A 27,663-nucleotide genomic window follows, 5' to 3' on the forward strand; every position below is an offset into this window, starting at 1 on the left:
ATATTAAGGGATTTATTCTTAATAGCATAGCTATATCATTTTTAAGTCTTTGTCCCCTGGGAATACATTCTGAAATGTTCACAGATGAACTGATGACAGATGAAACCATCTGTCTAGGATTTGCATCAAACCAATGGAAGGGGAGGGGCAGAGATGAACAAGACTGGCCACAGTTAATAATGATTAAAACTCGTGGCAGATTCATGGGGGTTTGACACACTATTTTCTCTACTTTTGTATGTTTTAAATTTTCCATAATAAAAGAGTTACTGTTTTAACACCCCAGTACATGGAAGACTGGGGAGAGCGAGACAAGGATTTTCTTCCTTTCCTCTGCTGTCGATGGAGCACCTGGCCCAGCCAGTAGGCTCCACCCAGACTTCTCAAGTCAGTGAGTTTGTTTAAATCCAAACACACGGTCTTTGAAGGTCTGGGGAGGTTTGGGACCTAATCTTAGAGCAGCTGAGGGGTGTACATGGCGCTGGTTCCTCTGAGGCCAAGGCCATTGAGCTTCAGTAGGTGCCCCTTGCCCACACAGACAGAGTAGCCACCAGCTGGGCACTCACCCACCAGGATGGTCTCCAGCCAGCTCAGAGACAGGGTCTTCCAAGCAATCAGCCCACAGCTCCTAGACTTTGTCACCCCGCTGCAAACCTGGGCCTCAGAGGAGGCATGGGGCTGTTCCTGACCCCCTGTTGGAGGCCCTTCCAAATCTGAGAAACAGAGGAGCTGCCCCAGCAGAGAAGCAGGGTCATTTTAAGGACCAGACATGCTCATTTTGCTTTGTCCTTCAGTCAAGCTGGGATCCTGTGCCATACAGGTGGGGCAATAAGTCTCAGTGACAGCCCTGACATCTTTCTGTGATTCTCACCCCAGAGAAGAAGGGCAAGCTGAAACACTGATGTCAGATGTCACCATGTGACCCTCTGTACCATAAGAGCAGGCCCTGAGTCCTCCTGAAAGGTGGATATGGGTGCATGTTGCAGCAAAGTCCCAGCATGCAGCATGGTGTCCTTCACTCTCAGCCTTGAGTTGGCCTTGGCCTTGGGGTGGCAGGGGTGGCAGGCGGGGCCATCAGCCTGGGCTAGAGGCCCAAGGGATATGTCTTCTAAGAACCAAGGAAGCCGTGGAACAGGAGCAAAGCCCAAGTGGGATCCTTGGCTGCTGTTCTTGGAGAAGCACAAGGAAAACAAAATAGCTGCAGACAATGACCAAAAATATTGTCATGGCAGATGGAGGGGACAGAGGTACAGAGTCTGTGAGCCTCGAGATGCTGCTTCTCCTTGGGCCCCTTCTCCCTCTGTGAAGTGAATCCCAGGGCCGCCGTTGCCATGCCTCAAGAGCAGAGGAGACACTGCCTGAGAAGCCCTCTGAAATCACAGCCCACCAGTCACTTTCTGAATTCTTCCACTGATCAGATATTTACGTCTATTTTTTACTTTAGGCTCTTTTTCAAGGTTATTCAAACTCAAATTATTAATTTGAAGTTATTAGGAATTACAGGTCCAGAAGTCTATCAGGAAAGCTCTCGTAGTCTGCTCTCACTGAAAGTGGATTGTGTGCCAGGCTGAGAGCTTCGCAGGAGTCTCTCATGAAATCCTGCCTCATGGGGCTGCTGTGCGGTGCTGCCATCATTCCCAATCTATGCATGAGAAAAATGAAGCCTAGAGGGTTCACACTGTCACTTGGGGTCCCCCAGCTGGACTTGCCGCTTGCCGCTCTCTGACTCAGAACCTGACCCCCTGCACCAAGCCAAATGCAGGCCCACACGCAGGTTCGATTTCTCTTAACAGATAGAAGCACAAAATAGATGTGAGTTTGGGGAGCTGGGAATTCCAAGGTCTAGTGGCCAACATTGGGCAAGGTCCTGCTTGCTATGTCATCCCATGATAGAGGGCGGAAGGGCAAGAGAGCACAAGCGAGCAAGGCAGGAAGGGGCAGAACCCCTCCTTTCATCAAGAGCCCACTCCTGCAGGAGCTCACCCACTCCTGCATGAGACCCATCACCTCCTACAGGGCCCACTTCTCAACACTGTTGCATTGGGGATAAGTTTCCAACACCTGCAATTTGAGACACACATTCTAATCACAGTAGATGTGAATATAAATCTCCATTTCTCAAATAAGCAGATACTGTAGGGAAGTCAGGAGGTCACAGGCACAGGGCATTCCCCAGGCCCCGTAGTCTCTCCTGCTGTCTCCAGGCTCAACTGACCATGTGGCTCATTCTTCCTTGGGCTGCAAAGCTAAACAGGGGTCTCTATTTAAAAAGCCTTTAATCCTTCAAAATCCAAACCCTGAGGTAGGGCAGGGGGTGTATTGATAACATAGAGGTCAGAGATACAAGTTCAGAGTCAGGAAAGTCCAAACTCAAATCCCAGCCTGGCCACTTCCTGGATACATGCCCTGGAGTGAGTTACTTAACTTGTTGTTCTGACCTAGAAAATGGTACTGGTGGAGGTGGGTGCTCCTTAAGGAATAAATGAAACAAACCCTATGGAACCTGGTGCATGGCAAGTGCTCAATATATTATTATTTTGTTACTTATTATAATCATTCCCATCACCATCATCTTCAATCATCATCATCAAATCAGTCCATCTTCTACTGAGATAAGGACCATGCCTTTCACCCTAGGACGGGCAGAGCCCCGGCTTAAGTACACAGTCAGCACATGCATTTCCTTTACCTTTTGCTTCTCTGGGCTTGTGAATCTCACCAGACAGAAACTTGGCAAGTGAGACCTTCAGGGAAAATCTCAGTGATGGGAAGCATGAGGGCCACTGCTGCCGGGGTACGGGGACCTGTCTGGCCCGATTTTCCCACTCCGGCTGCCTGCTCAGGGGCACTTTCTAGACAACCCAAGAGAACTTGGGAAGCCACGTGACCATGACTTCAGCTTTGTGTCTTCTACAAGGAAGGCCAGTTTCACATTGTAAAACTGAGCAGGTCAATGTACAAAACTCTTCCACACTCCAAGGAAAAGATTTCACCTGCCTGGGCCTCTGGAAGCCCCAGGTTTTTAATTCCCCAATTTATGGTGAACTGCCTCAGGACAGATCAGCCTGCAGAGGCCACGGTATGGTGCTGCAGCTGTTCTGAGGCCAAGGAAAGTTGCTGTGCCATTCCAGGCCAGTGGGTCTCACACTGAGAAGAATCCTTCACCTTCTTTCCCTAGGGAGGGGGGAGTGGTCAGAATGTGAGGGCAGGGGAGATGGTACAGCTGGATTCACCTCCCTTCCACTGAACCCTCTAATGACAGAGAGTTGCACCACTTCCAGATAGGAAGCTCACCTCTTATCCCACCACGTGCCCTGTGCCTGGGGAAATGGAGCACAAACTTTCAACTCTGCCATCACCTGCAGAGTTCCTTAATGGAAGCAATGTCCCAGGACAGCTGAGCAGTTTGTGCACTGCACAGAGATACACACCCTGGGGAAGATCTCCCAAGCAGGGCTGCATCCATCCAAAGACAGGAGTACCATGTTCTCATACACAGGTGCCATGCTAAGGCATGAACAGAAGAGCTACATCACCTAGTGGACACCTCTTTTGAATTTTTTTGCACCCAAAATGGGTCTTGCTCTAATCCACATAAAAGCACAAAGGTAGCCATGACACTTAATAGCAACAACAGCAACGAGAAAGGAAATTCCTGTTAAAATACGAAGCTCCCTATCCCTACAAGAGTTTCAAGCAGAGGTAAGATTTATCTGAGCTACGGAAGAGTAACAGAGGGCCAAAAGAACTCAGGAAGTGGGGTGGGAACTAGCCTTTATGGATTGGTCTAAGGCTCACTAAGTTCCTGCCACATGCCCGAGCTGCAGAGGCCACGGCTGCCAATAGGCACAGGGACCTTGGACCTGAGAACACTGGGCCAACCCCAGCTGCTCGTTCACCGGTCTTAGTGGATATGCCATGTCCACCCAAAATCATTCCTCCCTTTTTAATTAGAACAAAAATTTAGTTAAGAAGGGAGAAAGCAATACCTCCCGAGACCTGGGCTGATGTGTCCAGTATAAGCCAATCGTGGCGAACCCCATCCCTTGACAAGACAGCCAAGAACAGGTGTGTGGCCCACACATAGGGGAAGTCTGGCAGGCTCCTGGGAAAGAGACATCCTGCTTCTTAAGTGGGCTCCCTGGGAAGAGGGTGGACACACAGGGCACGAAGCCAGTACACAGGAGTGGCCACCACTGGATAAACCTCCATGAGCTGCCGAGTCCCCTCACCTCGGAGCCTGCTGTACCTCTGGACTCCCCATTTGGGGAATAATTAATTTTCCTTTTGCGTGAACAAGACTAAGTCAGATTTTCCACACTTTTGCCAAATAAAAACTGGCTCCAGGCTGTGTAATCTTGAACAAGCTACTAACGTCCTCTGTAGCTTGGTTTTCCTTACGTATTAAGTTGGGATAATAATAACGCACACCCCCCCAGGATTCGTGAGCATTAAATAAGAACAAAGCAGACAAAGGTTTTAACAAGTGCAGCTATTATTACTTACAGTGTCTTGTTTTATCCCTACAAACAGCCCACGGAGATAGGAAATAGGTAGTTATTTGCCCCATTTAACAGCAGAAAAAAAACAAGGAAGAGAAAGGTAAAAATCGCACAGCCAGCAGGTCCCTTTCTCAGTGGTTGAGCCCCTTCCCCGGGCCACATCCCAGCCCTGAGGTTCAGACTCCATGGCTGGCTGACGGAGTCTTCCCCACCTGCAAGGAGCAGCAAAAACAGGGAGCAGAAATGGGAGCGACTGCTAATAGGCAGTGGGCTCTTTACAAGGTGATGAAAACGTTCTGGAATTTAACAGCCGTGATGATTGCACCACCTTGCAAATACTAAAAACCACTGAATTATACACTTCGGAATGAAAGAGGAATTATATCTCAATTTTAAAAATTAAAGAGCTTCTAGAAACAGCCTGGTAGGAAAACCGTTCCCTGCCCTGCCTGCCTCAGGAGCACAGCCCAGGGTCCTGGGAGCAACATCCCCAGCCCCTCCCGACCCCTGCCACCTGGGCAGGCTCCTTCCTTCTCCAGGGTGAACCTGACTGGGGAGTCCACAGTGTGGGGCCAGCACTGAGGCAGCAGCTGGCATGGCCTCTCCCCAGCACCCCCTGCTCTGTCAACATAATAACATGCAGGGACAGCACCATCTTGTCTTCATTTTCACTTTTTTCTTAGATATTCTGAAGCCACAGGTCCAAGATCAGCTGGCTACCCCCAAAATCCAGGCATTGTGATGCTGGCAGAGGGACTGAGCTCCGCCCACTCGCCCCACACCCAGCTGGTAAGATAAGCAGCGTCCAGGTGTTCTGGAACAAGAGTAGAAGACACCTAAAAACCTGCAGAAGTCACAGCCCCGGCATTACAGGAGGGCCCTTGCTGTCACCATTGCGAGGGCCAGAACTGTGTCCTCCAGAAGGTGAAGGAAAAGAGAAGACAAATGTCAGAGGGCCCAAAAGGTCCCTTGGCTCCCTAAGCCAGGACAGGCCCCTGCGGCCTGGGGAGGAGTCCTGGAGAAGCTGCCCAGGGCAGAGGGACACCCAGAGCCACTGCCCTGCGGAAACAGCCCGCCCTGGCGTGGGCAGCACCTTCCCGTGTGGCAGCCAGCTTGCAGGTTGGGAGGAAGGAGAGCAGATCCCTTCACAGATGTGCTAAGACCATTTAAGCTTCAAATCCCTAATTGCTTTCTTACCTTTTAAATACAAAACCTTCAGTGGGAGATTTACGTTCTTACGAAGAAAGAATTAGTAAACTGGGTCCAGTTATTGATTAACATTAGATTTTGCTAAGTTAAGCACTCATGGCAAAATTTCAAAAATAACTACTCTCCAAGGGAGTGGAAATAGACTATCTTAACTTCCAGAGCAGTAAAGGAAGGTAAAACAAATGGAGATTTCACTGAATGAACAGTTGATTCCCTCAGGGCTGGATTTGCTCAAGTCTTATCCTAAGAAATACAAAGCCATAGAAGGGTGCTTTCTAGGGAATAGGGTTTACCTCCTGGCCTCTCCACAGAGCAGGGGGAGGGACCCAAGCCACGGGACCCAGAGCGCCACCCCCCACCCCACACACACCGAGCATCCCCTGGCTCACATAACGCCAAGCAGAGTGACAAAGCTGGCAGAGGTCCCCTCTTTTACACTATACCCAACTCAGCTCCTGCCCAGAGAAGGCAAAGATTGGCCACCAAATCTTGTAAGCTTTTCAATTTGAACTTAAAGCAAATCAGTGTCACTCAAAACAAAACAAAAACTCTGGTGTGGAAAACTAACAGCAGGAACAGAGCAAACAATCCCTACACTCCTTACCCCACCCTCCTCCCCACTCCTGCCCGTGACCATGCTAAAATGCAAATGTGAGTCCCTCCAAATTCTTTACTGAGCTGCAGTGGGGACAGCAGGTCTCAGAGTCCTTAGAAATGCCAGGAAATAACATGGGCTTAAGGGGCCCTGGGAAGATCAGTTGATAGCTTAAAATATTCAGAATTATTATGGATGTCACATGGTACGTGCATGTCATGTACACAGGAGAGATTCAGCACCCACGGCCTCCCAGGACCCCTTGTTCCAGCCCCCGTACTCCAGTAACACAGTGCTTGGGTCCAGGGAACAGGACTTTGCACATTCACAGCCATGCAAGATGGCCAGTGGCCAGAGCCCAGGCTTAGGGAGGAGGCTATGGGTACCCGGGTGGTCTGTCTCTGGTTTTTCATTACTGCAGGCCTGTCCCTCCCAGGATGCAGGCCTGCCCACTTGATTAGGCCTGAAGGACGGCCTCTCTGACTTCTCTGTTATCTTTAACAGCTCTGTCTGCAACTCAATTAATCAGCTGGCCTCTCCTCTGCAGAGTGGAATGCTCCAGACCATCACAGAGGGACCATGCTGACTCCCTGCAGGCACACCCCACTGAGCCCGGAATGTCTGAGTCCAGGGCACTGGCCGTGGGAGGTGTCCACAGGAAGGTCTCAGACTAGGAAAAGCGGGGGCTAGTGGCAGGGACACCCACACAGGCCCCACTGTCTCAACCTTTGACTTCCTGGCCTCTCTCCCTCTCCACAGACCTAGCCTTGGAGGGTCCTGAATAGTATGGTCACAAAGCTCAGAGCCTTCTGGGTTAGTGAACAAGAAAGTTCTGGAAACTCAACAGGCAGTGGAGAAACAAGCCACAGAGCCCAACCAGGAAAGTAGGACACCTAGTGGCCATGTGAAATACCCCCTCCCCCCCACACTGGCACCCTGTGTGTCTGCCCACCCCACTGGGTGTCCATCAGTCTGGTCTAGAGGACACGCATCACGGTCATTTCAATCATGAGCCTCTGACCACACATTTTCAGGGAGTGATTTCAAATGAAATATTGCAATTAAAAGCCCTGTGGGCTGGGGCTGTGTGAGGCACTGGGTACGATTCTCAGCACCGCATATAAATAAATGGATAAAATAAAGGTGCATCAACATCTAAAGAGATATTTTTTTTAAAAAAAGGACTGTAAACTTTTGTTCTGCACATAAACTCACTATGAGTTTACGCTGGGTGAGGGTCTAAGAGGGCTGAGGGCAGAGGACACAGAGGGAGGCAGGTGGGGAAGGCAGCTTCTGGGGGTGATGCTTGACTGGCGGCTGCAAGGGCTGCTGGGCTGAGTGAGCAAGATGGGAAGGGGACAACCATGGGGGCAGGGAGGGCAGAGCAAGGCAGAATCTTCCCAGAGGGCCCTACATCCTCTGCCCCCAGACTGTCCCCCGGGTCTCCTCAGAACCACCAATTTCATCACGTCCTTCTCAGCCTTGAGCTGGAGCTCTGGACTTCATATCAGATCCAGTATTTTGACCAATGGGGAGCCTCCATTAGCCCCTGACCACTGCCCCCTGTCATTACTGCCCCTCATACAATCCCCTGGACCAGCTGGGCTGTGCTCTCTTCCATCTGGGAAGCCATCTGCCATCCTCCAGCGGGTCTTGTGCACGGACTCCAGGGAGAAAGGCGCTGCTGTCCTTCCTGTGGGAGGAGCTGACCCTCATGGCTGACCTCCAAGCAGACAAGGCCCTGAGCCGCTCTTCCAGGGGCAAAGGACGCGTCTGAGGACCCAGAGTTGGCTGGAGGATACCAAGAGGGATACCAGGTTCTATTCTCGCCAGCTCTATAGCAGACAGACCCTGTGCCAGGCCTCAGTTTCTACAACCACAACTGTCCCACTCACAGGGTTGCTGTGGGTCCCCAAGGGAAGGCCTGTGAGAAAGACAAAGATAGACCAAGTATGGCACACCCTTGCAAGGGACAGCTACTCACAACCAAAATGGAGCCACTCAAAGCATCAGGGAGAATATGAGACCCTGGAAAACAAGGTACACATTCCCCACAACTCCACTCACAGGAAGCTCAAGAACAGGCAAAACTAGTCCAAGGGGTAGGTAGGCACTGGGAAGAGGCACAGAGAACTTTCTGGGGGGGATCCAATTTCCTGTATTTTGACTGGCATGGTTACAATGCGTGGATTCCTATTGCTGCTATAATAAATTACGCCGATGTGGGGACTTAAACCACACAAATGTATGCTCTGACAATTCTGGAGGCCAGACGTCTGAAATGGGTCTCTCTGGGCTAAAGTCAAGGTGTCAGCAGGGCCAGGTCCATCTGGAGGCTCCAGGGAGGATCCATACCCTGCCTAGAGGACGTCTGCATTTCTTAGCTCATGTCCCTCCTCCAACTTCCAACCCGGCTGCCTCCCATTCTCCTGCTTTCTTTCATTTCTAAGGACACTGTGATTACACCGATTACCCCGGCCACCAGATACTACAGGATGATCTCCTCATCTCCAGGTTCTTCACCCAATCACATCTCAAAGTCCTGCCATGGTAACACGTTAGGAATGTGTTCCTGTGGGGGAGGCATGGACACTGTCTTGGTCTGCTCAGGATACTCTAAGAAAATACCATAAACTGGGTGACTGATAAACAATAGAACTTAATTTTTCAGTCCTGAAAATTGAGAAATCCAAGACCAAGGCATGGGCAAATTCAGTGATGGGGGTATTGGAGATGGCACCTTCTCACAGTGACCTCACATAGTGGATGGGGAAGGGCAATTCTCTGGGGCCTCTTTCATAAGGGAACCAATCCCATTCATGAGGGTTCTTCCCTCATGACCTAATCGCTCCCAAAGGCCTCACCTCCTGAGACCATCTCCCTGGTGTCTAGGTTTCAACATATGAACTTGGGGCAACACAAACATTCAGACCAGAGCAGATATCTTTGGGGGTCCATTACTCCACCCACCACACATAGGTATATCCATATGTAAAAATCCATGAGCTGTTTGCTAAACTTTGTAACCCGATGGAACATATATTGGACCAATAATAAAAATGAAGACTAACAATTAAGGTTCCTAACCTGGGCTGCTGAGGCCATGTCACTTACCCAGCTTTGTCCTTTGCCCACCCTCTCACTGTGTCCTCACTCCACCCCACACCATTACCCTGCTTTACAGAAACTGACGTGTCACAAGGGATAAAACCTCCCTTGCCGCCATCAAGAGGCAAAGCTGGCTTGAATCCAGGTCTGATGATTCCAAGCCCGAGTTCCACCTGCTCTCAGGGATCACCAAAGTCCCCTGCACAGGAGTCAGGCAGGTGACCCAAAGAGAGAGGCATTGCTTTTGACGCCTCCCTGTTACTGGGTTGTCCATTCAGAACCCTTCCCTTTGCTCTGCCTTAAGAAAAACAGCAATACAATTGAGATGAAGAAGGAAAAAAAATCAGCTCAATGGTAGAAGCAGTACAGTGTGAAGAAGACCTCGAAAACCGGGGAGCCCGGGCCGCTGCAGGGATTACAGCGCTCTAGCTCAACAAAGCAGCCAGAAAGCCAGACTTCGTGTGAACTCTCTCATATTTTTAATTATAGGCAATGTATCCAATTTATCCAAGTTAATGGATGAGCAAACATGTGTTTCCAGGCCCCCAGCTTGTCACCATGAGCAAGGTACACTGCCTCCTCCTTCTATCCAGCTGTACCACCAGCAGGCAGCAGCCTCACCCCAACAGCTCTGCCCTCTGCAGGACACCGGGCATCAGCATTAGCACCAGCTAATAGGAAGCAAAACTGCCCTGTGATAAGGGACCTGGAGCAGCTGGAATGAGGCTTCCTGCCCGCCGCAAACACACATTGCAGATGGGAGCAGAGTCCCCGGAGGGCAGGGAGCATCTCCGCCTGCTCCGCTCTATAGAACCCAGCTGCTCCCACCCACTGCCAACACACCTCCAAGGAGAGGGGCTGGGCCTTCCAGACTCATCTGTCATTTTGCCTAATGCCCAGCTGAGGGCCTCTGACCACAACCCAATATCTGAGCCAGGGTCACCTCTGCCCAGGCACGAGCCATGCTCTGCTGAGCGAGCCATCTTTGACGGAGCAGCTCCAGTTGAGGCACCACAGCACCAGCCCTGAACCCAAGGAAGAGAGCTAGGGCCACTTTCAGGTCTACTTCTGTGCCTTCTACTGAGCCTGCAGCTGGGGAGTGTCCAGGCCTTTCTCCTCCTTGGAAGGACCAACTGGGTCTTAGGAGTGGCTTTTTGTGGTTTGAGACAAGGCCACAAGGAAATGTCACAAAAACTATCCAGGACAGGGATGAACTATCCATGCTTGGGCTCAGAACCATCAGGTTGCCCCCACCCACTCTCTCCCTGTGGGGTCATACCAAGAAGCCTTGGGCTGCTTTTCTTGGCTCCATCTTCAGATTAGGAAACAGAAATGAAAGTTCAGGAAGGTTCAGGGCCTGTCCATGCACCCCTCACCGGTAAACAGAAGGGTCGAGGCTAGTTCCCAGGACTTGAGCTGGTCCCCAGTACAGCATAGCTTCCCAAAGAGAACACGTGTCAGGGACCCTTCTAGAAGGGGCTCTGGAACTGCCTCGCCCCACCCAGCCCACCCAGGTCCCAGGAGCTACCCTTTATGGGTGTTGCTTCTGGCTTCAACTCTTGACCTCCCAAATGGGACAGAAATCCTGCCGCGGAGAATCCTGGACCTCACACACAGCTCCCCTGATGACCTCCAGCTTTCCAACTGGCAGTGACCTTGGCTTTAATCATTGACATGGGTGAGAGTTATGATGTTCAGTTGCCAAATCTGGGAGCAAGCCTGGAGCTGGGAATGGCAGGGTGCCACTGGAGCTGGGATGGTCACGTGGCCCCAACAGGTTCCGAGCCATGAGAGGAGGGGGAAACGGGTAGAGGAGGGGCACCTTGAATTTTGTACGCAGATTCAGAGATGGAAGCAGATTTACAAATTCTCTTAGAAAGACACCAGTTGTGAGCTGGAGCCTGGGCGAGGTGTGGTGTAGGAGGAGGGTCCTGGGAAGGGAGTCGGGCTGCTATCTTGGGGCAAAAAACTCTGAGTTTTCTGTGAGTCACAGCAGAGCAGTCATCCACTGCAGGGCCGCTGGGTCTTTGGCTTCTGAGTTTGTGTTGAATGTTCACTCAAGGCCGAGTGAGTGCAGCGTTGGGGCAGAATCCATGTCGTGACCAGCGTGTCCTTATGGGTTCACATCTGAATGCACCAAAGGAGCCCCAAGGGAAACCAACCAGAAGCTTCCGACTTCTGTCTCTCTCTTCTTGGGTCTGCCTCTCTCTCCCTCCTCCTCCACCGCTATCACTCTCTCCCTTCCCCACACACACTCCCAGCAGCCTTTCCTAGGATAGATCTGGCAGGACCCCCCCAAGCAACAAGCAGAACTAGGTACTTGCTGGGCCTCGGGTACCACTGCCCACCCTCTTCCAATGACACCCCAAAAGGCTGATCTCCTTGGGCAGACAATCCTCTACTTCCCACAGTCCCTGCTAAGGTTTGAATGTGTCCCCCCAAAGTTCAGGTATTAGAATCTTAATCCTCAAATTCATATGCTTATATTTGCAGGTGGGGCCTTTGAGAAGTAATCAGAATAAGATGAGGTCATTATAGCATTAGTGGCTTTATAATAATAGGAAGAGAGACCGGAGCTAGCACACTTGCTGTCTGACCCTGTGCTACGCTCTACCAGGTTATGATGCAGTAAGAAGGCCCTCATCAGATGCTGAGCAGATGGCAGCACTATGTTCTTGGGCTTCCCAACCTCTAAAACCAGTTACCAAATAAACCTCTATTCTTTATACACTACCTGGTCTCAGGCATTTTATTACAGCAACAGAAAATGAACTCACAAATTCACCTTTTGGGGTGCCCTCACAAACCACCAGGCCCAAATGGGATGCTGTAACCCACAATCCCCTTCTCAGCCTCTTGGCCATCCCTACTATCCCACAGAGACATTCAGAGCCTTGGCTTGCCCTGAGGAAACAGCGTGACTTTATTGCCCGCAGGAGTGCTCATCAGATGGTTGTCACTTTCTAGGATTCTGTTTCTTCATCTGGAACATGAAGAGGTGGCTCACAAAACACTGACAAGACTCTGATAATCTCACTCTGATAATCACTAACTGGAGTGCTAATGACATTTAAAGACCCAAGCCTGCACAGCCACTGCCCCCCAGATCTCCACTAATTCAGTGGTCCAAAGATGCCTCAATTTACCAAGCGGCAAAATCTCCCTCCTCCCCAAAATTTATGGTCCTGACCAAGTATCATCACGTTTTTATTTTGCCAAGAGCAGACATGAGGACATCAGTGATATTAATATTATTAAATCCATCATCTATCTGCTGCCATATTCAGTTCACAAAAGAAAGGGAAAGTAGGATCATACTAACTACCTACTGCTACTAAAATATTTTTTTCACTCCAAGTTTAGAGGCTCAAATAATTGCACATGTGCACAGAATTCCACAATTTGGGCTTTTCTCATCCAGAGTCAATTTATGCAGCTAAAGTCAGCTGAAGGTTTGACAGGCACTAGGTGGTCCAAAGCAGCCTTGCTCAGGTCTGATGCTCGGCTGGATGGTCCAGCAGGGGCCTCGGCTACCCTCTGTAGTTTCTCCAGCAGGACAACCTGGATTTCCTAAATAGCAGAGTTACGAGTGGGCAAGTCCCAAACATTGACAGATGTTGCTGCAGTTTGGATGCTGAATGTCCCCCAAAGGACTATGTGTTAAAGTCTTGGTCCCCAGGGTACTGAGAGGTGGTAGAATCTTCTGGAGGTTGGGCCTAGTGGGAGATCCCATAGGAGGTGAAGAGTTTGCAGGGCCACATGCTCTCCATCATGGCCCTCTGGTCTGGTCACCACCATCAAAGGCCTAAAAGCAACAAATCTGCCAATTATAGACTAAGCCTCTGAAACCATGCGCCCAAATAACTTTTCTCTTTATAAGTTACTTCTCTCAGATACAGGGATGGAAAGCAGACTAATAGTCACTACAGTCTTCTGCTGGTTTTCTTTGCTGACACGCTATTGGCCAGAACAAGTCACATGGCTAAGCCCCAAGTCCAGGTGGGAGAAGGTGTGAGTGCCTGGAGACAGGACTTCCTGGCTGCTAATGTAACACTCTCCCACCAGAGCAGCGTACTCCCAGAAACTCTCTTTGAGATGGAATAAATTCAGCTTCATGGATACCTACTACCCAGTGCTCTGGGTGACTTCCTTACAGGCCACTGTAGGTTTCACTGATCAGAGACTATCACTTACAGACCCAAAGGCTGGCATTTGGGAGATGAGGCACTTAGCAATTCTCACATTCTTTCCAACAAGCGAGAAGTGGTCTTGGCCTCCTCAACACTGTGCTGCAGATAGCTGACTCCCTGTGGGTCAGAGATGGCACACACAACTCAAAGCTCTTTGCCACTGCTTACCTAGCTAAGGACTTCATCTGCAGAACAGGAGTTACCCTTGACAAGAGGACACTGGGGAAATAACGCTCAGCCCAAAGGAACCTGGCACCAAATCACATCTGTGTGACTAAAAGACACTCATTCCAGTGGTGGAACTCCCAGAGCTGTGGCCGTGGCAGGTGCAGGGAGCCCTCCCTAGTCCTCAAGCCACGTCCTTCTGGGTGGGGCTCACTTTGCCGTCTCTCATGAGCTAGGCAATAATTTTCCTGACACAGGGTCCCCAAACATCCATGCCCAGGTGGCCACATGCAGGCAGGGCCATGCACCCCCACTTTGGGCCAAGCCTCACTAGCCCTGGCTTTCTGGGTGCTTCACCCAAACATGGGCTGTTCTCAGCTCTCAGGCCAGTGGGTTCTCAGCCTCTGCCTGGCAAAACTGCCCAGCCAGGGCCTGAATCTTCTAGCTTCCCTTCTGCAGAACTGACGAGGAGCAGGCTGGGAAGGCCCACGGAATCCCACTCCCAACCCTTGGCTATAAAAACCTCAGGGCAGGGCTGGGGCTGTAGCTCAGTGACAGAGCGCTTGCCTTGCACGTGTGAGGCACTGGGTTGGATCCTCAGCACCACATAAAAAAATAAATAAATAAAATAAAGGCCTGCTGCACATCTCCAACTACCAAAAAAAAAAAAAAAGGGGGGGGGGGGGCACAGGCTGGGTAAACTTTGGAGGTTCCTTCCTGGTCCAGGCCTTGGGATCCCCCACAATCTGAGTTGGGGTCCTCCACAGACAAGAAAAATCCTGTGGGCAAAATTCCCTGAATGATGAAATTCTCCCAGGATGGAAATATTCTATATATTGATGTCATGGTGGTTGCATAACTACAAGCCTTTGTCATAACTCATGCAACTATAAAGCCTAAAAAGCATGAGCTTCAACTTATGTAATTTATACCTCCATAAATTTGACTTTAAAAATTTTCCCCAGCAGAGAACCACCCCCCCCCTTATTTAGCCAGTTCCACGCTCTAATATGCCCCTCCTGAGCTCCTAGTGTGCCCAGTGGGGCTTTACATAATAACAACAATGCCCGCGTTCTGTGGTCAGGGCAGGTTCTTTATATACTTTATATCATCTGATGCACAGGACCATCCTGTGCTAACTACACATTTCAGATGAGGTCACAGGTCAGAGAGGTTGAGCCACTTGCTCAGGCCAAAATCAGATGACCAGCAGTGTGAGAGTCAGGACTCCATCAGGACTTTCTAATTCCGCTAAGCTTATGTGTCCCCCCCACTAATCATCCACCCCATACTAGCTGCCAGGCATGGTGTTTTGGGTGCTTTTGTACACGTAATTGAAGTCCAGAGAGGTCAAACGACTTGCCTGAATTCACACAGTTAGGAAGAAGTGACACCAGAATTTGAATCAAGCACTGTTGGATTCCAAAACCTACTCTGCCTTAGTATCCACAAGACAGGCCTGGGGTCCCTCCCACCCCATCCCATCTGCTAGGTCTTCTCCTCAGGGACTGCCTGGCCCTGGATGACTTCCTACCCTAACCTATTCCAGCAGGAGTCCTGGCCAAGACTACCAGGGCCAACCCGAAGGAATGGACTGTCACTAATCTTCAAGACATCTTGCCAAGGCAAGATGATGTATTCAGTATCAGCAGATGAATGAGGGTCCCCTGCAGCTATGCTCTAACTGCTGGCCCAGGGAAACTACAGGGATCTCATGCCCATGGTCTCTTCAAATGAGGCCAGCTGGCCAGTGCCACATGGACAGATCATGGCCCAGCAGGCTCCAGGAGAACATGCATAGGTCTGTACCTTAACACAGACCAAAGGGCCAGTTACCCATGCAGCATGAAACACTTAGAGAAAACTTTCTAACAGGTTGCCCATTCATTCTCTAGGCATGGGTGGCCCTTGACTAGGAGCTACCTACTACACGTGGCTCACTCAGCTACTGTAACTACGTGTAGGAGACAATCACCTCTGATGGCCGGACAATGCACCCCTTTAATTCCCCCCTCCTGCGTTAACAAGGTGACTCTATCCTCTGGCCAGGATAACTGTTCCAGGGTCAGGTTCCTAATCATCCCTAAGCCTAGGGGCATCCTCTGGGAATCTGGACTGGGGAGGGAGAGACAGGAAAACAGACAGATTGGCAGGCCTTCGTGGAACTGGAATTTGTCATTTCAACATTAGTACCATCTGTGGCCACACTGGCCCTGAAGATGGTGTGCACATCAAGTGGGCGACAGGCTAGGCAATGCAGAAGCAAGGGAGGGGGAGGAGAACTGTCAGGCTCCGGACACTTGTCACCACCCAAATCCTGCACTCCAGCATCCACCCCAGGATCTCAATTGAAGTTACCATTTTTACTTCCTCTGGCTAGTATCTGCCACCAAAAACCCTAATGAATGGCTGTTTAGCTGACACTGTGCAAAGGACAATGCACAGAAACACAGGCAACCACCAAGGTTAAGTCCAAGGTCAAGTGAGGGACTGTACAAGAGTGCATACAGGAAAGCCCTGACTGGGCTCCACCGTGAAGGCCTCTTTGATTCATAACAATTTGATTTCACACCTCATTTCTCTGGGCTAAGCTCTACTTCTTCGACAATGTTTTTAAATGTAACTGCTGCAGGGAGGGACAAGTCATTAACTTATTAGCAGCAAAGAGGTCTTGTTGGATCCTCACGCCATCTCTGACTGATTGAAGTCAGTGGCTACTGGATTCTGAGCCATCTCTGGGTTCAGCTGGGAGGCAGGCAGAGGGAATCAGCAGGCTGGATTCTTACCTTGGCTCTGCCAAGTGATCTGGGGCTCTCTCTTCCCTCCCCGAGTTCAATTTGCCAACCTGTAAAGTGAGAGGACAGGCCACACCTGGTGTCTGACAACCCAGGTTCACCTGCCGCCATGAGCTCTGTTTTCTGACAGTAACTTTGGAAACAGGACTCCTGACTTTCGTGCCGGTTTCTATCTCAACCGATAGAGAGAGATGGTCCCTCATGAACAATGAGAAAAGGAAAAGGAAAAGGAAGGAAGGAACTGACAGGAGAAATTTAGCCTTTAGCCCAAGAAAACCTCAGGGAAAACAAAAAGAGGCTGGCCAGAGGCCTCAGTCAGCAGGCTCTGCCCACAGGCCTGCATCTCTGGGTCCCAAAAGGAACCTGGAATCTGTGCACAGGGACCAGTGTTCCTGGTCACAGAGAAACCAGCGAGACCATGGGCTGATTTACACAAACTAGGAGGGAACAAGGGAGGTCATTTTGCCAGTTTAGAGGAGACAAAGGATACTGGCCAGACCCATTTCCCTCTGAGGTCTTGGGGTGCTGGCTGGGTGGGTGGATCAGCAGCTCCGTCCTACAGAATTGCCACCTTCCTGGAGCCTCAGTTTCTGGTATTAAAACTAGAAAGTGGTAGGCGAAGCTACCCCAAATGCCTGCGAACACCTGGGAAGTAAAGCAGTCGGGGCAAGGTTCAGTCCAGATACTGAGATGTGAGGTGAGGATAGGAGAAGTGTCCAGAGGCTCTTGCTGTCAGCTGAGCCTTGCAAGGCCCCACTCGTGGACTGAGCAAATGTACCCATCCCACTCGTCCCACATTAAAGGTAAATGCAAGCAGCTCTGCCATGATGCGGTATGTTTTCCTGAAAATTTTCACGTCTACAAAACCACAGGCTCCCAATAACAGGATTCCCCGGGGAAACTGAGATGGTGTACATTGCTGAACACCTAAGGAACCTCATTACCAGAACTGTTCCCAAAACCAACACAGCTCTAAAGAAATCCCGGCACAGTCAAGCCGAGACTAGCCAGGAGCTCCAGCGCCTCCTTGGAGATGAAAGGCCTGAGGGTCTTGCTTCTTAGGAGAACATTCTTATCAGAACTAAAACCCATGCAGGGCCTCGCCTGCACCCACTTCTTTCTCACACAGCAAGGTCCCTACAGCTCCTTCACGTGGCCTCAGCCTCCTCAAGACCTTAAGGGCAAGGACATCACAGAAACAGCTGTGATGTGTGCTAAAGGCTGGTGTGTCTGTAGCTTTTCAGCTTTTTAGTTATTTTTTATTTTTCAGTTCTTCATATGTTACTCTTTAACCATGAGAAAGCGCACCCTGCTCTACCAAAACACAAAGGTGCTGGGAAAAACGGCAAAGAAGCCGACACAACTTTCACCCACACCAACACCATTCACCTGCCTGGGAGACGCCCGTTACAGCACAACAATTTTAACTGTAAAATGAATCTGTGCACTCGCAGGTCTTCGGAAGACAGAAGATGTAATGGGCAAGCCGCTGTTTTAAAACGTGATAGCAGTTGTTAAGGCTTACTCTTTGAACAGTTTAGTTAAGCTGACTGTTAGATTAAACACAGTCGTAGATCCCTTGCAGGGCTTCCCACTGAGAGCTGGAGTTACTTCTCCACCTTTGTATCTGGCCAGTCCTGCCGACTTGTACTGGCCACCAGAATGCAGCAGAAGTGATTTTACATGCCTTCGCAGCAAGGCCTCAGGGATCTTGGAACTTTCTCTCTCACCCCCTTGCTACCTGAGACCACCATATCAAAGAAGCCCCAGTGGCTCCCAGAGGCCAAAAGGCCCGCCTATGGCCCACACCAACCCCCATGCCTGTGAGTGAGACCATCTTGGGACTGTCCAGCCCAGCAGAGCTGCCAGATGGTAACAGGCACAAGCAAGACCAGCAAAAGAACCACCCAACAGAGACATGCCCACAAAATTATGAGCAAATGAAATGATTATTTTTAAGCCATTAGATATTGGGATGGTTTGTTATATAGAAAGAGCAAATGGAATGCAAAGCTTTTTGTAGATGTTTTCCTAATTCTTTCTTTATTTATTTATTAGTTGATGATAGACCTTTATGTATTTATTTGTGGTGCTGAGAATTGAACCCAGTGCCTCACGCTAGGCAAGCACTCTTCCACTGAGCCACAACCCCCGCCCCTAATTCTTTAATACTTTGATAGTTTTCCCTGTTTGGGAGTCAAGAAGTCTTCATTCTCATCTCAATGATGCCGTGGACCCCTGGGAAAACACTAAACCAGTTGGGAGAGTAGCAGTGCCTCCAAGGACCCCACTGAATGGGACAAAGTCAAGGATTGATCAACAATCCAAATTCCAGACCAGGCAACATGTAGCAGGTGCAGGAGGACCAGCCCAGGTAAGACACTGTGGAGGAAGCATCGCCAACATTCCAACAGCTCCCAAGGGAGGCAGGAGCCTCTCTAGCTAACACTCCTAAATCCAGGCAGACCCCAACAGTAGCACCCTCCAGATGTCCATGTCCTAATTCCCAAACCTATGATTCTGTTATTTTCCATGACAAAAGAGATCTTGCAGGCATGGTTGAACTAAGGATCTTGAGATGGAGAGATTACCCTGAATCACACATGCAGGCCTTATAAAAGGTTCTTATATCAGGGGCCTGGGGAGGCAGGAAGGGAAGAGGCAGAGTCAGAGAAGGGAGGAAGCAGAGAGGGAAGAAGGGGCCATGAGAGGTAAGGATATAGTTGAGACACAGCTCTGCCCACACCTTGATTTTAGCCTGGTGAGACCTGTTTAAGGCCTATTTCTGACCTCCAGGAATGTAAGCTAATAAACTTATATTGTTTTAAGCAACTACAATGGTGTTAATCTTTTCAACAGCAACAGGAATCTAATACATTGAATAAACTCTCCTCCCTTACAAGAATAAACTTGATGTTCATTCATAATTATAGCAACAGCTAATAACATAATAGTTAGCACTAATTTAGTGTCTACTTCACGCCCAGTTCTGTGGTAAGTGCTTTTCTCAAATGAATCCATTTCATCCTCACAAAAGCCAGTGAAGAAGACATGATTATAATTCATATTTTACAGATGAGAAGATGGAGCCTTTAAGAGGTTAAGTAACTGACCAAGGTTGCAGAGCAGGTAGAGGACACAACTCAGATTTGAAGCCAGGCAATCTGGCCCCGGAGCCCACATGGGATCATTAAACCTCCCAAATCAGCCTCATGAAGACAATACAGAATAACACTTACCGTAAGCTCTCCTCATACCAGCTCTTGCTAAGCACTTCATATTGATCCTCTCACTTAATTCCAGCACCCCAATGCAGCAGGGATTTTTCATCAGCCTTGATTACACAGGAGAAAGTGAGGTGCAGCAGTGTTAAACCCAGAGGCTAAACACATCTGAACCCACAGCGTCTGAGCCCAAAGTCCAAGTTTAACCAAACCCTCCTGCCTGCCTTGCCCCACTTGAGGCCCACATGACTGAGAAGACAAAGAAAAGTAGCGCAACCCCATGGTACAGCTTTCAAATGGAGATATTTAGAACATGAAAGGAGGCGCTATTAATAATTTCACTGGGACAAGAGGCGTACACTAGAACTATCCCAGCAAACAGGACACAAGCACTCTTAAAGATAAGGGCACTAAAATCAAGGCCCAAACTCTGCAGCTCAGGGTTTCCCAGAAGGGGTTCTGTGGAGCAGCTGCGAGCCCCAGGGGACATCTGTAGCTTCCAGGTCACAGTCAAGGCTGGTGGAGGAAGGATGGTCCCAGGAGCTCAGAGCAGCATCCGCAAGGGGCTCCACACTGCAGGCAGAGTGGGCCTGGGGTGGGGGTGAAGTCCATCTGAGGACAGAGGTCAAGCAGCACTGGATACAGGCCAAGGACCTTGAACCTCACTGGCTGCCCTAATCAGAAAACTCAGGGAGAGCTTGGAGCTGTGGCAAAGGGCCAAGTGACGGGGCCAATAGTCTAAGATGCACAGCTTTCCTCCGAGGTCTTGGACCTGCTGGACAAAAGGGCTGTGGTTCTTGTCTGCCCCTAACTGGCTGTGGGTTCTCAGGCTAGCCCCTTTTCCCATCTGAGCCTCTGAACAAAATGCATCCACAGATAATGGCCCCACCCATCTCCATGGGATTCATAGTTTAAATAACAATTGCAGATAGTGGCAATGATGACCCATATGCAAGGAAATGTGCTCGGTACTTAGCCTGGGATATGGGAGTAAGTAAATAAAATCCACTCGGAGATGTGTACTATGATTATTCCCACTTTACAGATGAGGAAACTGAGGAGGGGAAAAGGAGCAGGTAAGTAACTTGTCCAGAATCCCAGAGCTAGGGTCGGAATCCAAGCTAACTGACCCTGTAAATTCTGATAGAACATTCTTTCTTCTCTATCCCATCTCCCCAAAGCAGTATACACTGGTGCAGGGTCCCTGTGAAGATGATCCCATGTCCCTGGTGGGCAGGATGTGGCTGTGGTGGCACATGGGCTACCAGTACATCTCATCCTGGTTCCTCCTGACTTTAGGATTCAACGGTGAACTCTGAAAACACACATTCCCAGTCCCATGTTTCTGGAGGGTCAAATCAGAGTAGGTCAGGAATGAAAATTACTATGTATCCCCTACGTCCTAAAGCTCTTCTCTTTCTGTTCAAGTCTGATTCCATCAAAGAGAACATGTCAGTGTGGTGTTTTCTCCTAACCCTCTCTAGAAACTTCTAGGCTCCCTTTGGACCCAGAGTGCAGCCTCCACTCAAAGCTTCCTAGTGGTAAAAGCGTCCCCTAGAAGTGCAATAACCTCAATTGAGCCTCCATGCATTTATTCCTGGGCTACCCCCTATTTATGGCGAGGGACACAGGTTTTCGACTTATGGAATTGATAAAAATAGTCTTTCTAAAATAAATTCATTTTTTGAAAAGCAGTATATTGATTTTTAAAAGAATCAGTTAATCACTTTGGGGGGAGATCCATACACCAAGTGAATCAGGAAGGTGATTCTCAAGTGGCTGAAGTTTGGAAACCAGTCTTCTGAGAATATGACATGACTTGCCTGTAACCAATAACCCTGAGCTCTGCTCTTGATCATCCTTAGGAGCCATGTTTCCTGGGGAATGGACATAACTTCTCTGAGCCTCAGTTTCCCCTGGTGAATAAACACCTACTTTGTGGTATAATGCTGAAGATTAAATAAGATGACACAAGAGTCAGGTATGGCCGTACTAACCTGTAATCCCAGCTACTCAGGAGGCTGAGGCAGGAGGAACACTTGAGCCTAGGAGTTCAAAATCAGCCTGAGCAACATAGTGAAACCCCATCTCACAATATATACATATATATGATATAGGTAGAGAGCTGAAGCTTAAGAAAGGTTTGCTGACTCAGACATCCCTGAGCCAGGAAATGACCAGTCTGCCACTCCCTGCCTCTCCACCCTACCTTCAGGAGCTGTGCCCATGTTTGACACTGGATGTGTGGGACTCCCTAACTGGTAAAATTGACTGTCCACTGGATCACAGTCAGGGCATCAGGACTTTGTAGAAGTTCTCCAGGTGATCCCAAAAGGAGACCCACTCGGGTAATTGAACCCAGCAAGGGACATCCTCTGGCCAAAGAGAACAGCTCCAGCATGCAAGCCCCCAGCCCCTAAGTGGCCGTTGATCTGCCATCACTCCACCACCCTCTGCCCCACTGTGGGATCTGCAGGTGTGGGAGGCATGCCCAGGGATACCTAAACCACTTCCAAGGGGTTTGCTTCAGAGAGTGAAATACTGTAGGTCTAAAGGAATTGGGATCTGAACATGTCCCCATGTAGCCCCAAGTCTGAGAAAACTCAAAGCACAATCTGCCCTTCTCCTAAAGCTTCCCAGCAAGCAGACCAGCTTGACCCACCACCAAGCCATGCAAATGAACAGCAGTCCTGTGGGCACAGAAGCAGAGGCAAGGAGGCCACTCTCAATTCCTCCTATAGGCAGGCTGATGATGGCAAAGCCATTTCCTCTCATCTATTGTCTTGGCTGGGCAGGACAGACCTGGGCAGGTTTCGTGCACCCCATTCACAGGCTAGGAAATGAAAGTCTAGTTGGAGTTTTGGCACTCTAGGCCACTCTGGTCCTCTACCTGCCATACGTGTGACAGAACATCTGGCAGAACAGGACAGAGTCATCCTCAACACCAGGAATGTAGCAAGGGTCTGCAGGCCTGGCCTTTGTGGGCCGGTTTCCCTGCTGAGCTCTGCCTCCTCCTCTCTGGGTATCTCCTGGGCCTACCCTGTTCTCTCCTGGGACATCCAGCCCCAGCCCAGGCCTATGTGCCCACAGGGGGCAGGGGCTCCCTCCCTGCCACATGCTACTCATTCATTAAAAGCCCCTGATTCCTCTGCCACTCTAATTATGCACAGCAGTAATAAAAGAGCTCTCTCCCTTACCAAAGAGGCCTATTTATAAGACAAGAGAGCATTTCGCCCCCACAAGATTGAGTCGTCACTCAAAGCCTTGTTGGAATCAAAGCCACATCTCTTCAGAGTCCCCCTCCCCCCTCCAGCCTGGCCCACTTCTGCGCATCCAAGTTTCTAGAAGTGCCACTGTGGAGGGGGCAGGATGTAGATGCCATTGCCTACTGCTGTGTTCTCTCCTCTTGCTGACTGCCAGTCATTCAACACAGTAAGACATCGATCAAGTACCTACTATGTGCCCTCACTAAGAATATGGAAATGAAAGACACAGCCCATGACCTTGTCAAGAGAAAAGGCACCGAGGGAAACAAGCTTTTGGGGTCCATGACTGACTTGTATCCTGACTCCAGCATTTACTGCCTGGGCAAGTCACCAAATTTCTCTAAGTCCTCAATTGTCCCAGTGGCAAAATGGGGTAATGATGATACCAGCCTCACAGGGTTGGTGGAAAAGTCAATGGGAGACATGCAAAAAAGGGCACATCACAGGCACATGATGAACACCAGGGCATCACCAATGGCTAAGTACCAAAGGCTTTGGGACTACACAGGTAGAGTTTACCTGGACACATGGATCCAGGAAGACTTCCTGAGAAGTGATTACCTGATCTGAGATCTGAAGGATGAATAGGAGTTTGATTGACAAAGAGAGATGTCCCCGACAGGGTGAACTGTATGCACTGAGGGCCAAAGGAGATCATAGGGGTCTGGGCCAAGGGAGATCCTAGGACTCTGGGAAACACAAGACTCTGTATGGGAAGGGCATGTACAGGGGACATAGCTACAGAGGCAGGTGCAGGCACAGAAATGGATCACATCCCCAGAACCCTAACACAGAGCATCACCTTGACCTTCTCTTGGTTCCTTTGGGGGCCATAGACAACACCTTTCCACTTCCACCTGTAGTTTGGCAGCAATACTTTGTATTAGTCATAGGCTCACTTAATTAGACACTCATCACAATTTCCTGAGGGCCTATGATGTGCCATGCATGTGCTAGGAGAAGCTGCTGGCTTGACCACCCGGGCCCAAGGCCAGTCCCTACTCTTCCCCAGTCCCTTTCCAACTGTGTATCCCTAAATCTGTCAGCATTCTCCTCAGACCCCCTCTCCCCTGCCCAGAGAGTCATTCATTCAACAAGTGTGGTCAGGGCTAAATGAGACAACTCAGTATTCCCAGGTTTTAGCATACACAAAATTCTTGATATACGTCAATGACCAAAATGTTTATTTTCACTGAATGCCAAGTTGGTAAGAAACAGAAACCCACCAGTGAAGCTTAATAAAACACCCTGACCCTGGGAACCTGCCTTCCCACCACTGGTTTCCTCAACCCCCATTCCCTGAGAAAATGAATGGCTGTCCATTGTTCCAGCCTGCCCTAAGTCCATCACCAGAGGAGCTATCCACTCTGTGCCACTTTCCCCACTCAATTCATTTTGTTCTTCTGGGGCTCTATGTGCCAACATCTCAGGACATGAGGAAGATGTGGGATGAGGATCACTTCAGCTTCCACTGTGTACACTCCAGAGATTAACGGCTGTCCTTCCGAGTTTGAAAATCAACTAATTTAAATATTCTATTAAGGAAATTTGCAAACATGTCAAAGTGAATAGTAAGGAACCATCATCTACTCAGCACCCAGCTTCAACAACTACAACATACTACCATTTTTGTTTCATGGGCACCTCCACTTGCTCCCCACCCCAGCATTTCCAGCATCTCCACAACCAGGGGTCCCACTGTATAAGAGTCCCAACATAGTTTGATGCCTGTGGGATTCATTCTTTTGTAACAGTAGCATCCTTGAAATAACCTGAAACACAACCACTTCATGTACCAGATAGGATGGCAAGCACTGACCATATCCAGCCCTGGAATCAGATAGTCTGCATCCCAATCAACACTTCTAGATGTGGGACCTCAGATAGGTCATTAAATCTTTGTTTAAATATCCCACCAGTAAAGAAAATGCTGGTAACAGGAGTTAAGAGGCTTTAAAAAATAAAATAATGTATGTTCATTGCCCAGCACACAACATGAAATGAGGAAACCTTAGAAATAGATGTGGAAGGGGACAGACTCTGCTCCTATGAGATACTATTAATATCTCCCATTTTGCAGATAAAGAGATGGCACCCTAGAGAAGCACAGTGAGCTGCTAGGGGAAGCCTGCTCTTCTAGTCGCTGTGTCCTAAACCCGTGCACCTGAACTCACTAGAAGCAAAGAAACACTCTAAGGGAATCCGATGAGTGGTGACAGGTGACCCAGCACACCCTGCATGTGTCTCCCCGTCCTGGGTGGGGATGTCTACCAGTTGGGTGTGTGTGTGTGTGTGCGTGTGTGTGTGTGTATGTGTGTGTAGAGTAGGAGTACTGAATGATTCTATAAGACAAAACGGTATTGAGAAGTGGGTGCATAACTGTGCTTGCAATTCTGATTTGACAAATCCTATGCCCAACCTTGTTTGATTCTACCACCCACACTTTATCTCAGCCTGAGAGACAAGAAACTAGCTCACTAACTCTCAAGCTTTAGCAATTCTGACACCCCTTAGAATCATCCTAAATTTTGTTTTCCAATTTAAAGAAAAAAAGGTGGAGGAAAAATGAGCCCATCCAGCTGCTGAGGGGTGTTCAGACAAAGACAGCTGTCAGACCCTTGCCGGAGCCTGACCGCTGAGGAAGGTCGAGGGAGAGGGGCAGATTCTGGGTGCTTGGTGTTTGGGCACTGCCTGGGCTCTGCACCTCCCCTCCCAGGAGTGAGTCAAGTCAGGATCCCCCAGCCCCCACCCGCACTCCCCCATCACTGCAGTGCGTGTGGGGAGGCACCTCCCAGATCCGCAGGAACAATGGGCTGGGGAGGGGGTAGGTGTATCTCCGAGTGCAGCAGAGGGCGGGGGACACGGCCACCGACCGGGAGCGCAATTTCAATGGTGGCTGTACTATTGGTGCTCTTGCTGGCCTCAGTTTCCCCGACTTTGGGGTCCAGGCAAAGCTGGGCGAGTCTTTCCTGGCTGGATTTCCCTTACGTCCGGGCATTTTAATTTCGTCCTCCCAAGACGGCTGGCCTGGAGCTCCAGGGAAAGCCGCTGGGCCGCGCTCCTCTTGGGCGATTGCTCCCGCCAAGGCCCTGCAGGTCAGGGACGCCCGGCGTCTCTGGCGCCCAACTTTCCCCACTTGGGACTCACAGGAAGACCGGAATCCTGGCCAGCCCGTTCCCACCGCGGGCGAAGGTTGATTTACTGCCCTGGGCTCAAAGAGCTGCTCCTCCTCTTCCTCCGGCCTCGTTCTCCGGTTCTCTCTGGCTCTCCCTCCCTCCATCTGTGCCCGAATCACTCCCAAAGAGAGCGGCCCTGGCACCTTGGCCAAAATACAAATGTCCTTCCTCCGCACTGTCCCCACCCTACCTCTGGCGAGGAGGGGACTGTCAAGCCCCTGCCGCTTCGCCCTTTCCAAGCCCAGGGAATCCTTGGAGATGGGTGGGGAGGGGATGGGATAACCTAAGGCGGGAGCTACTGCTCCCACTCCAGGCGCGTGGGTCCCGCCGCGGCAGGGTGGAGTAAGGGGACAGGTCCGAATCTCCGACCTCCTCTAGGATCCCACCCTCGCCTCGCTGAGTCACGTAAATGACCCTCTGGGGATACCCGACCACCCAGCAGCCGGCCATTTACCGGGCCAGCGCTGGCATCCCCAGCACGGTGCACAGGGATGGACAGAAGGGCGGTTCTTATCCGAACTCGTAATCGGCCCCGCCGGAGGCGCCACGCAGAGGCGGGGACAGAAGGGGTGCCCCAGCGGGGGCTGCAGTCCTCGTCGCAGTGTCCGCACCCTGGCCGGAACCGAGCACGTGACCCGTGGGCCACCTCCAGTTCCCGGAGCCCTCTTCCCTCCTAGGCGCTGACCCTGGCCTCTCCCTCCCGCGAGGGCAGGTTGGGGCCAGGGCACCCACTTTTCCATCATCCACGAGGCGGTTGTGGGGCGCCGGTCAGAGGGTGCCTCATCCCTCCCCTACACTGCCAGCCGCAGCCGCAGGACCCGCGCCCTGAGCTCACCTCGGGGCCCGGTGTCGCTGCCGCCGGCCTCCTTGTCAGCCATGGTCGCTCAGCCCTGGCCCGCGAGGGGAGCCTCCGGTGCAGCGCTGATCCGTGCAGGTGCGGGTTCCTGTCCGCGTCCCCGGCAGCGCTCGGGCCGGGTCTGAGCCTCTTGGCAGCGGGAGCACTGCTCTGACGCGACCGCCGCAGCCCGGGCTCCTCCCCGCGCTCCTCCCCGGCCCGCCCCGCGCCCCGCCCCGCCCCGCCGAGGCCAGGCGGCCGGGAAAGCCTGGGAGGCCGGCGCCGCGAGGGGCCCCGCCCGAGGGCTCCGCGCCCCACCCGCCCAGAGTCGCCCCTCCAAGGCCGGGCCCCCTCCTCTCCCTTCGCTTTGGAGACCCATCGCTCGCCTCCGCGTTGGCGATGGGGGCGATGGATGGGGGCGATGGATGGTGACGCGCGCGGAGCTCAGCGGCTCGCCCATTTGGCCGCACGCAAGGCGTGCGCAAGGTACCCGGCTTGGCGAGCAGCTGGGGACTGGTGTCGGAGACCCTGGGACCCTCTTTAGAAGGCACCACGTATCGAAGCCCGAAGCCTACCACACAAAACCTATCCTCCCGAG

At 50.8% G+C, this 27,663-nt stretch overlaps 1 protein-coding gene across 2 annotated transcripts in view; it reads right to left on the bottom strand.

The window, feature by feature from the left end:
- The window catches only part of Hspa12a (heat shock protein family A (Hsp70) member 12A), a 63,929-nt gene extending 36,722 nt beyond the window's left edge, over positions 1 to 27,207 (bottom strand). Inside the window, exon 1 of one of the 2 annotated variants that reach the window (XM_076834968.1) lies at positions 27,066 to 27,207. In XM_076834968.1, the coding sequence (XP_076691083.1) occupies positions 27,066 to 27,108 (43 nt within the window). In that variant the 5' untranslated portion in view covers positions 27,109 to 27,207. Of the gene's footprint in view, positions 1 to 19,803; positions 19,843 to 27,065 lie in introns of those variants that run through there. The other variant, XM_076834970.1, reaches the window with a different exon arrangement.
- Positions 27,208 to 27,663: the final 456 nt, after the last annotated feature.

The sequence above is a fragment of the Callospermophilus lateralis genome, chromosome 15, assembly GCF_048772815.1.
Source record: "Callospermophilus lateralis isolate mCalLat2 chromosome 15, mCalLat2.hap1, whole genome shotgun sequence".
NCBI classification, from domain to species: Eukaryota; Metazoa; Chordata; class Mammalia; order Rodentia; family Sciuridae; genus Callospermophilus; species Callospermophilus lateralis.